This window comes from Typopeltis vanoorti, chromosome 1, assembly GCF_054136105.1.
Source record: "Typopeltis vanoorti isolate ZY-2024b chromosome 1, IOZ_Tvanoo_1.0, whole genome shotgun sequence".
Classification (NCBI taxonomy): Eukaryota; Metazoa; Arthropoda; class Arachnida; order Uropygi; family Thelyphonidae; genus Typopeltis; species Typopeltis vanoorti.
The window spans coordinates 14,492,437-14,504,776 of record NC_143549.1 but is presented as its reverse complement, the minus strand read 5'-3'; the positions used below and the strand labels follow the sequence as shown (position 1 = coordinate 14,504,776).

The 12,340-nt window shown below is 35.4% G+C and overlaps 1 protein-coding gene across 1 annotated transcript in view; it reads left to right on the top strand.

Moving 5' to 3' along the window:
* Vps35 (Vacuolar protein sorting 35) overlaps positions 1–12,340 on the top strand; it is a 377,835-nt gene that overhangs the window by 166,139 nt on the left and 199,356 nt on the right. The window contains exon 7 of the mRNA XM_090412498.1: positions 6,690–6,786. Coding sequence (XP_090268624.1) covers positions 6,690–6,786 — 97 coding nt within the window. The remainder of the gene's footprint in view (positions 1–6,689; positions 6,787–12,340) is intronic.

Below are 12,340 nucleotides of genomic sequence, written 5' to 3'. Positions count from 1 at the left end.
GTTTAAAATAGAAATTTATGTGATCAAGCCACAACTAATTAAAGGTAAAGATTTGTAAATGGGGGGGGGGAATATCTCCTTGTATATACCTTATTATTTTCCTTACGTCTCCATTTATCTCTTTAATATCTATTTAAGCTATACTGCCTTCTGCACTTGCCTTCTTATTCCTCGAACTCCAGAAAATTTATTTGATAAGTTGCGCCACTGATGTCCATTTTCTAGTAATAAGAAGTCGTAAGTGTGTCCAGTAGTTTTCCCATTATATTCAAATTATCCCTGATTAATTAATATCTGCAGTTGTGGTCTACTATCTATCCTACTATGACAACTTCTGGATAACTGATACTTGATCCTCCAGCCAACACCTTTTATTCACTTTCAGATCCCTGCACGAAGACATGGGACCCCGAATATTTCAGAGTGATCCCTTGTTCTTTCCTTGACACTGACCCTTTCTTTGATCTTCTTCTACACTTCTTAATCCTATTTGTTTCGGGCAGTGGAAGTGCGTCTGAAGTTTGTTGGTCCGTCTGACACTGACCTTGAGTGTTTACAGGTGTAATTCCAAACAACTTTCACATATTGGCAAGGTATTGCCTTTGTGCAATACCTTGCCATTCGATGCAAGTCTTTCTGGCATTATTAAGCTACAGCAAATTTTTACAAAGGCTCACTCCTTCGTGAAAAAATCTTAAACCATGAAAATGGATGAAAATTTTTTAAGTACCGTGTTTCTATGTCGTGGATCATATATTCTCTGGGTTGGACTCTACTCAGGTTTGTCATCTAACTTTGGGCTTTTTCTGGAGTGACTGGTGCTGTGACTTATTATTATCCCTTGGGCATTTTACCCCATTACGATACCCTGATCTCCTTCCAGTTCTTCTGGTGCGTGGGCAGTGGCTTTTACTCTTGCATATCTCTGTAACATTTACTTCTATTACATTCCTTATGTTTTTCATAGTGGCCTCTGTATCCTCCTTTTCATTTGCCGCCACCTTGACACTCGATGTGTAAGGTCTCTCCCCCTTTTACCTATCTCTAATAGCTGGGGAGTCAGGCAATGAATTTTCCTCATCCTTCTTATCCACAATTTTATTTTCTTTAGCTTCCCCCTTTTCTAGCTGGGAATGGTCATTTTCTGTGTTGACCCCGTTAATACTTTTGCCAGCGTAATTCCTCTGACTAGCTCTCATCCAGGCACCCTGGTTGTATTCCAATATAGAAATCTCCCCTTTTGAAAAATCACATGAGAACTTGTATTTCTTAAGAAAGTCAGTCCCAAGTACTACCTTTGCTCTAGTACGAGAGGATTCCGGGAGAATTAATAGCTCTGGTTAAACATTTAAATTAAAATCTGGCAACCACATGTTCACTTTTAATTTCTTCAAGGCATAGACGGTGGGGTCTGTTATTCCCTTTAACATGACAGGTGGTTTAAATTTAGTGATACCGTCAGATGCTCGGGATTGCAACTTCCTGAATAGAGATCCGGTTATCACTGAAACTTGGGAACCAGTGTTAGCAAAACTCTGCATTTTACCCCTCTTATTTTTTCCCTTATTACCATCATGGAGCTATCCTGCTGACTTCTAACGCTTCTCGGCCATCTCTTAGTCCTCTGTGTGGGATGTTGGTGAGTCATTACCATATTGGCCTCAAATCTTCTATTTCTGTCATAGTTCCCTCTGCTGTGAGAGCAGTATCTGACAATGTGCCCAAATTTTCTGCATCTGTAGCACTGGGGTGCTTCTCTCCTATTTTCCTTTTTGCTGTGTGTTTGCTAAGAGTCTAAGTTCTCCAATGAGGGTTTTGTTTTGATCTCCCCTAACTGATGGAGAATGGTGTTAAGCTTCTCCATCAAGGGCTACTGTAGCATTTCTACCTCTCTTTTGATAAAGACTTGTAGTTCTTCTCTGTTAAAAGAATCAGAGGTTGTCTGTATGTTGTGGTCTACTTCATATATTATATGCTAAAGGCAATCCAAAGTTCTTTTGGATTGCCTTTAGCATGCATAGCCAATTTCTTTTCATACTCTGATTTAGCTTTTTGCACAATACCATTACTTTTCTGGCCTCAGCTTTATATATTTCATAACTCCTCTCACTCTTTTTCTCATGATATTTTTTTCCACATCATCTCCTTGTGGATTTCTTGCTTAATAAGGTTGCACATCCATTTCATTCCCATTCTATTTATTCTTCAAGCCCTAGGGATACATACAGATACCACCTCATTTTAGCATTTTTTAAGATTCTCCTGTATTGCTGACATTTTTCTCATTTAGTAACTGATACCATGAAACCAAAGATAGTATTCTCCTAAGTTGATCATAATTTCCAGCTTTGTAGTTCAACATGTAACCTGTTCTAATGGGAAAATCAATATAATTAGATACATCCCAAGAAATCACAGCATGATCACTGTCACTGGCTGGTAAAATAGTCATATTCTTAACAGAGATCCTTTCTGATGCTGGGAACTAGCTTCTTTCGAGTTGCTTCTTTTACATGCTGCTTGAGAAAGTTGTCTTGCAATAATTCAATAAATACCTCTTCATTCTTTTCATGAGATTTCTCATCTATCCAATCAATGTTTGGATAAATCAAGTCGCCCATAATGATCACTCGTTTAGTATACCCATAAGGATAAATTGGTGATGCATTTTTTTGTCTATTGCAGCTGAGCTGCCAAGTATGTAGCAACACCCTACCTTATATTCCATTTTGTTAGATGTATTAGGATGTTAGTTCCTTTTCAGTTATAATTTGAATTTTTTTTGTGACTGTCTCATTTACCACATTTGTTATCTGTGTTATCTAGCATCTGAAGATGTTAGATGGAAATGTGCTCTCCTCTGTAGTAAGTTCAATAAATTTTTTCTTTTCCTCTGATGTTTATGTTTTGGAGGACTGTTATGACTGTTGTATAGTATGTAAGCCAAAAATGAGTTGGTTTTCATAAATTCCTAATCCATATTTTTCATGGATTTAGGACTACAATGGCCTATTTCGGCCTCAGAAGTCATCATTGAATCTCTTTAGAGGACGTCCTGGTTTTCTTTTTCCTGATGGTTTGTAATTTAATACTTGTTTTGGTACTCTTTCTATTTTCATTCTTTCCATGTATTCCATCTATTTATGTTTATATTTCTTTATTTTTTCTATTATTGATTCCCGTTTAGTTCTTTCGTAATTTCTTCATTTCTTTTGTGATCAAATAGAATATACCTTGCAGTTTTTCTCATAAACTTCATTTCAGCTGTTATTAATCTTTGTTTGTCTTTTGTTTTATTTTACAGATTTCACTTCCATACAATATGACTGGTAGGGCTAATGTGTTATATAATTTTACTCTAGTTTGTTTTTGAAGTAGATTAAGTTTAAATATGGAGTTAATTACACCTGTTATTTTTAAATATTTCACAATTTTTTAGGTTTATATCTTTTTATTTTCATATGTGATCATACATCCTAGGTTGCTTTTAACATGATTTTAGAATAGTTGAATTCATTTATCTATTACTATTTTAGTTATTGGATTTTGTTCTTTAAAGGCCATCGTTTTTGATTTTTCTGTTGATATTTCTCGTAGACAGGTTTATACGTTGGTTATGCATTATTAAATCACTTAAGGAATTGTACAATGTAGATATGAATATAACTTAAATTACACTTTAATAAATATTTCCGATATTTCGGCAATGTCACGTTGCCATCTTCAAAAGGAACTTACAAAAAAGCACATGCACGTAGGCACTGCAACACGGTAACTGAGGATGAAGAGTGCATAGACTTGGACGATCTTAAGAGTGTATCTTTTCGAGATTTGAACAATAATACTTGCTATTCGATCGGATACACTGTCAAATTCTATTAGGTTGTTCTTCAGTTTTTTGTTGATCAAGAATCCAACTCCACTGATTCTTTCCTTATCTTGACCTCTATAATATATGGGATAATGTATGGAATAATGTATGGGATGGCTATGGTTTTACTGTAATCTAGATTCGTTTCTAGATTCTAGATTCGAAAACTACAACAAAAACGAATCTAGATTACAGTAAAACCATAGCCATCCCATACATTAAAGGGTTATCGGAAAAAATCAAGAGAATCCTACAACATTATAACCTCAATACCACCTTTAAACTACCCCACTAAACTTAAAACCATATTCAACTCCTCTAAGGATCCTCTCCTCCCATTAGCACATCCTAGAGTCTGTTGCATCTGCTGCACCTGTAACTTACCGTACATTGGTGAAACAGGATGGACAATCCCTATACGCAAGAAAGAACACATTAGATGCATTAAATATAACCATTATGGTGAAGCAGGCCTCTCAGACCACTCACTCAACACCTTACACCAAATCAACTGGAAAAGCACCTGCTCTTTACGCTGCACAAAAACCTGGTACGAAAGGAAATTTAAGGAAGCCTGCGAATTCCTGATACACCACCCAAATATCAACAACAAAGATGGCATGAAAATTCCAAGGATCTGGATGGCACACATTCAGCCTACCTAATATATAAGATCCAGCATAAGTCAGGACTCTAGCCAATCCTCGTCCAGTATTAGAAACCATTCCATACCAACTGGCTGGAATGTGTACATGATGTTAATATATGTATATAGATAGATACTTGTTGTTGTGCCCAATGTGTTTCTACAACCAACAGATAACACTAATAACAGGACTCTAGCGTTGATGTATAATTTTTTTTCCCCACCAGAGGTCAGGCCAACAATTGTTGTAGCGGTTGGTCAGTGTCTTTAACAAACCAGTTTGATTGTAGTGTAGCTTGTTTCCTGTGTATAGTTGTATGCTCCAGAAGATGACCTTGACATAAAGGTCGAAATGTCGAATGTAGATTTTAGTTATATTAAACTAAAGTTTTTATTCAAACACGGTAGTTGTCTCCATAATTTTCAAAAATGCAAGGGAAGATCATGTTTTAGCAACTTGCTTACATTCTATAATAATGTTGCCATTGAACTAGACTAGGGGAATGGATACAATATGATACATGTGGATTTTGCTGAGGCTTTTGACAGAGTATAGCATGATAGACTGTTGCATAAATTCGAGAATGTTGATTTGGGTTTTAGAATATTAGTGTGGAAAAGAGAATGACTGACTGACATCAAAAAGTGGTATATGGGGGATGTGTGTCTGCATGATTTAAGGAAACCAGTGGTGGACCACATGGGTCATTGCTTTGTCCATTGTTATTCAATCTGTACATTAATGACATTGGGAAGGATTTGACATATAGCTATTAGCTGACGATGAAGCAAAGATAGGTAGGGTAATCAGGAATGCTGCTGATATGCAATTCAGATAGGCTTCAATTGTGGGCATAGGTAAACGGATGTCAGTTTAATGTCGGTAAATGTAAAGTCATTCACTTCAGCGTGATTAGATATCCAATGTCATATTATGTTGGTGGGATTATGCTAGAAGAAACTAAGGCTAGAGATCTTGCAGTTAATAGATAGAAAGTTGAAGTTAGGGGGCCATGTAGCAAATGAAACTTAAAAGATAATTGCAATGCTAAAATGAACATTCACATGTAGAGATAAGAATGTCATTTTGCCTCTTTATAAGGCTTTGATAAGACCTCACTTGGACTATTGTGTGCAGGTCTGGTCTCCTGGTTTCCATTGTGATACTGATATATTGGAGTGAGTGCAAAGGAGAATGTTAAAATGATATCAGGATTGTGGAATACTAATTATGAAGACAGATTGAAAATTTGTAGACTGCAGACACTAGCAAACTGGAGAAATAGGGGTGATATGATTGAGACTTACAAACTTCTGTAAGAGTCATACTGGATTTCAATAGATAGAATTTTTCAATTAATGAAAGGTGTGGAAAGGACAAGAGGGCAACCTTGGAAGCTGAGAATGAATGCTGCTAAGAAGGGGGCGAGGTCTAGATTTTTCTCTCATAGAGTGGTGTGTGATTGGAATGGATTGCCATTGAATATTGTGAGTGCAAATAATGTGAATGAATTTAGGAATAAGTATTGATAGCTGGTGCATGTATGTGGCCTCCCTCGATGAGTCCCTGACTCCCTGAAGGTCTTTATTAATAATATTTCATACATCACAGTGGTTTAACAAAGCCTTGTGAATAAGTTTAATACAAAAAGATTTATTTTAAGAATATAGTGTGTGTGATTTCTTTAGAAGAAAAATCTTTTAAAAATGAACATGATAAATTATTTATCATATGAGATTTTTTCATATCTTCATTAATACTACTCACTAGTGATGTATACTTCAGGTTTACACTTCTTAGTCTTTTAATTTCTTTTCCTATTATTTTTCGTTTTGGCTCTTTTTATATTTCTGTGTACAGTTATTGGTTCTTTCTGCATTAATTTCAATGTTATAATCTTTCTGTCCTATTTTGATTTGGTATTTAAAAAAAAAAAAAATCCTAATTAGAATGTTCTACAAATACCAGTCATGTTTTCTGTCAAGAATGTTCAAGTGTGTTTTTGGTCAGTATTCTTTCTAAAATAAATTTTATCTAATAAATAGTTACTTTTTAGTCTTAGGGATTGCTTATATGGAAAAACTCTAATTTAACTAAAGTGTTTGATACTGAAATCAAATAATTAGAGCTACATTAATCAGAAATTCCATCTGTTATTTAACCCTTGACAGGCTGGCTGTTTTTGCTACAAGAGAAGATGGTACTGGTATACCTCAGGAGATAAGATTATTTGATATCTTCTCAGAACAAGTTTCTCAAATCATACAGGTAAGAACTAGCTATGAACAGGCAGTTTTGAGATGACTACACAGATATATATTTTCATTTATTTAAGTTAAACATAGTAATATAGAATGTATGCTTCTTAATTTAAAATTACTTGAAATTGAAATGCATTAAGAGTGAATCTGTGACACATATATAACACCGAATTGATTTCAGTAATAGCTGTATTATTCTCTTAACTCAGAAAGGGAAGTGAGTGAATGATTCCTTAATTTTATGGTGATTCATTATCCTCATAAAATATACCTTCAGTGCATATGAAATCATCTAAATTTAGTAGAGAATCTGTAACTGTTTCTCCTTGTGTATAAATCTCAATAAAGATACTGCATATTTCCATTATTTCTGTTTTATTGTACTATTTCTTGCTTAGTTTTCAGTTTTGGAATGCATTTTTTCTTTCTTTGTCACCCTCATTTGTCATTTTTGGAGACTTTTTGTTTGTTTTCTGTTATATTTGAATTGCTCTAAAATTATATTTTCTGATGTCATTTTTCATTTCTTTTCTAACTTTCTCATTATTACAAATTCTATATTGTCTGTGCTACACCTGTGATTCCATTTCCTTAATTTTTTATTTTTTATTTTTAGACCAATTGTCTGTAATGATTTTCTTAAATTTTTGGTAATATCTGTTATTGAAACTATTTTCTTATTCTTTGAGATAAGTCTGATAACTTTATCTTTCTGTTAGTTTTTTTTTTTTTTTCTTTCCCCACATTACAATTTCAGTCTCTCTTGCTCTTTTTCTCCATGCTCTCAATAGTGTATGATCGTTGTCTTGGTTAAACATTTCGACAAATTACATCTAAAATTCTTATGGTTTTCATCATCTCATCTTCTTTATACCCTCTTTTACCTCACGGTGTCGAGGGTTTATTAATCATTGGACCTCGAACCGTTCGCAGGATAAGGTGGTCAGCCCAATGTCCTGTAATGCTGAGTTCTCAAGGCCAGTTTGTCTGCTTTGTGGGGTGAAAAACCCCAAGATAAACGGGGAAAAACCCTACTGTCCATGCCCAAGACCGGGCATGGACAGTAGGATTTTTCCTACTGTAAGGATCTTCCTCAGCTATGGCTGAGGAAGATCCTTCAGCTCCTCACATTGCTGACGGGAATCGAACCTAGGACACTCCTTCCCCAGACATATGGTTGCGAAGCGCAAAGCCACTAGGCTAACCACCTAGTGGCTTTCATCATCATATAATTAATTTCATTAAAAACTTAATTTGGTGATCTCCAGGTCCATTTTCATTTACTCATTTTAAAAAAAAAACTTAGCTATGTAAAATTCCTGGCTCTCTGCAAATTCATTATGCTTTTGTCTTTTCATTTCTATTGCCCATACCTTGCGCACCTAAAGCACTTTCTTCCTGTTTCTTGCCTACTTTTGTTAGTCTCCCATTATAATTTCCCTGTGATGTATCATCTCTGAGAGTGTTAAAGAAATTCTCATAGAAATTGTCAATTTCTTCATGTTAATGACTGGATGTAAGTGCATATACAATATTTGTATTACATCAGATCAAACCACTTGATTTTCACGCTAACAGTTTCTAATTTTCTGGAAGGCTTCTGAATTCAAGAATGTTATTTTTCTCATATTTTATGATCCACAATTGTGATTCCTCCTAGGCCATTATTTTCATCTGTGGTACAATATACTCTTTCCTCTTGAAGAAAGATGGGTGTCGACTCCAGAATCAACACGCATCATATGTCAGCTACCCAACAGCATGAACTGCTGTTGGGTTACTGTCCATTTCTCAAAATGAGAAGTAGTCAGCCATCAATCTATTGTCTGTCCCATTGTGCTGTTTAAGTCCTCTTAATATGATATTGCCATCTATATGTTAGTCTTCCTCTGGTCTTTTTCCTGCCAACCTGGCAGAGACCATTTGTTTTGCTCATCTTTCCTCTCATTCTGTTTAAGTGACCATACCACCTGAGATTAGCTCTGTAACACATTCCTGGATGCCAACAATCTCAAGTTCTTTCCTAATATCCTCCTTTTTAATATGATATTGCCATTGATGGCATCTGTTCACACCCTAATCTTTCTCAGGACTCTCATATCTGCTGTCTCTAGTCTTTGGTCAAGTGTTTTATTTCTAACCCAGTTCTCAGATCCATAAGTTAAAATTAGTTTGAACACCGTCTTGTATACAGCGAATTTAGTGTTTTGACCAATTTCTCTCTTATCCCATATGAATTTATTCAGTTGACTTTCTACCATACCAGCTTTGTTGATTCTGTTGTCTATTTCCATATTTAACTTACCATCTTCACTAAAAAATCGTGACTAAGTAGCCAAAATGTTTTACTTGTTCTATAGGTTATCTATTCACAATGCAGTTGATATTTTCAATGCTTCTGTCTATTTTCATTGTCCTTGTCTTATTATTGCTGATCTTCATACCATTTTTATTACAACAACTATTCAATTTAGTCAGGGAATCTTTCAGACCTGCATCGGATTTATTTAGAAGTATAACATCATCCTCCTAAAGCAAAGAGCTGACATTAACATCTCCAATTTTGATATCATGTTTAATACCACTTTCCTTCATAATGTGATCCATATAGATAATGAATAACAGAAGGGATAATGTACATCCTTGTCTGACACCAGATTTAACATTAAACCATTTTTTTGTGCTTCCTTCAGTTCTATCTGCTGACTTACAACTAAAATAAAGACTAAATATTGCTTGATATAATGTCTCATTGACGCCATGCAACTGTAGCGTTTTGAATAGCTTCTCTCTTGGTGCCTTTTCCAGATCTACAAAATTGAAATACAGATCTTTGTTATATCCACATCATATCTCACCTATTTGTCATAAAGTGAAAATCTGATCTTGACAGCCTCCATTTGGCCTGAATCCAGCTTGTTCTTCACCAAACTTCCCTTGCACAATCCTTCTCAACCATTTCTCAAGTATACTTGCATAAATCTTGCCAGGAACACTCAAAAAGGGAAAGAAAACTGAATGTAATTCTCATATTCAGTTTTATTTCCCTTTTTTGTGTATGGGTACTATGAGAGCTGTACTTCAATCATCTGGAATTCGCCCCTCTGTCCAGGTCTTCTGAACTATGCAGTGCTGCCACTGTAAGACTTTAAACCTCCATACTCGAGCATTTCTGAATTTTGAATCTTATCTACTTGAGCTACCTTTCACATTTCAGGCTTTTGATGGCTTTTTTTTTTTTAACTATGGATATGTATTGCTGATTGCCTGGACAGTGTTTTATACCAGTGTGCTGTCGGATTGTTTCATTTAGCAATTTTTTGAAGTAATTACTATGAGAATGGTCTGAAAAGTTCTCAGCCTAGCAATGAAAGAACAAATTTAGAATTTCAAAATCATTTTTATTTTTCAACATAATCTCTCTTAAGACTAATGCATTTATTCTAGCGATGCTGCAGCGCCATTAACCGTTCCCTGTAGGGTTCTCAGTAAGAACTTCAAAATCGCCCTCTACTGCAATCACCTCTTGATTCGAAGAAAAAACGCTGACCAGCGAGAAAGAATTTTAGTTTTTCCTCCATAATGTGATCCATATAGATAACGAATAACAGAGTGGAATAACAGAATTATGGAATAATGAATAACAGATTAGATCTATGCAAGTAGATCTATGCAAGTATACTTGAGAAACGGTTGAAAAGAATTGTGGAAGAAAAGCTTGGTGAAGAACAAGCTGGATTCAGGCCAAATACAGGCTGTCAGGATCAGATCTTCACTTTACGACAAATAGTCGAGAAAGCATGGGAATACAACAAAGATCTATATTTAAGTTTTGTCGATTTGGAAAAGGCATATGACAAGGTGCCAAGAGAGAAGCTATTCAATACGCTGCAGTTATATGGTGTCAATGGGGCATTATATCAAGCAATACTTAGTCTTTATTTGAGTTGTAGGTCAGCAGTTAGAATTGAAGGAAGTACAGGAAGATGGTTTAATGTTAAATCTGGTGTGCGACAAGGATGTACATTATCCCCTCTGTTATTCATTATCTATATGGATCACATTATGAAGGAATGTGGTATTAAACCTGATATCAAAATTGGAGATGTTAATGTCAGCTCTTTGCTTTAAATAAATCCGCTACAAGTCTGCAAGATTCTCTGACGAAATTGAATAGCTGTTGTAATAGATATAGTATGAAGGCCAGTAATAAAAAGACAAAGACAATGAAAATAGGCAGAATCATTGAAAATGTCAACTATGTTGTGAATGGAGAACTTGTGGAACCTGTAAAACATTTCAGCTACTTAGGCACAATTTTTACTGAAGATGGTAAATTAAATATAGAAATAGACAACAGAGTCAGCAAAGCTGGTATGGTTGGAAGTCAATTGAATAAATTCATATGGAATAAGAAAGAAATTAGTCGGAACACTTAATTAGCTGTATACAAGACAGTGTTCAAACCAGTTTTAACTTATGGATCTGAGAGCTGGGTTAGAAGTAAAACACTTGACCAAAGACTAGAGACCACAGATATGAGAGTCCTGAGAAAGATTAGAGGCGTGAACAGATGGCATCAATGGCAATATCATATTAAAAATGACGATATTAGGAAAGAACTTGACATTGTCAGCATCCAGGAATGCGTTAGCAGAGCTAATCTCAGGTGGTATGGTCACTTAAATAGAATGGGAGAGGAAAGATTAGCAAAACAAGTGTTCTCTGCCAGGTTGGCTGAAAAACGACCCAGAGGAAGACCAAGATATAGGTGGATTGATACGGTACAAAGTGCCTTAGACAATAGAAATATAAGATCTGATAATGTTGGAGTCTTGACAAGTAACAGACTGATTTGGAGGAAAATTGTAGATAGGAAGTTAGTAATGATGTAATTTTTTCATGTAGTACTGTCATATCCTGTACACCCCTTGAGGGTACATGGTATTGATGATGATGATGATAACAGAGGGGATAATGTACATCCTTGTCTGACACCAGATTTAACATTAAACCATCTTTTTGTGCAAAGAGATAAAAATCTGGGGAATAGGGTGGATGTTCCAACAATTCATAGTGCAGATCCTTTAATTTTCCCATTGCCAAAACACTTTTATAGGTAGGTGCATTGTCCTGATGTAAGATGATTTTTGCCTTCTGCAAACCTGTATTTTCTCACAAATTTTTTCATCTAGTCTGGTTAAAATATCGGAATAACATTCCCAGGTTGTTTTACCCTTCTCAAGATAATTAATAAACAATGTGCCTTTAGCATCATAAAACACCGATGCCATGACCTTTCCTGTTGATTGAACCGAACTTGTCTTTTTTAGTGTTGAACAACCGGCTTTTGTCCACTGTTTTAACTGATGTTTGGATTCTGGTGTATAATGGTGAATCCAAGTCTCATCCATAGTAATAAATCGATGCATAAAATCAGTTTTATTCTTGTTAAAACCCTCCAAGGACTGTTCAGAGATTTTCATGCTACTGCATTTTCGATCTGCTATGAGCAAGTGTGACACCCATCTTGCACAAAGCTTTTTCATATGCTAATCTTC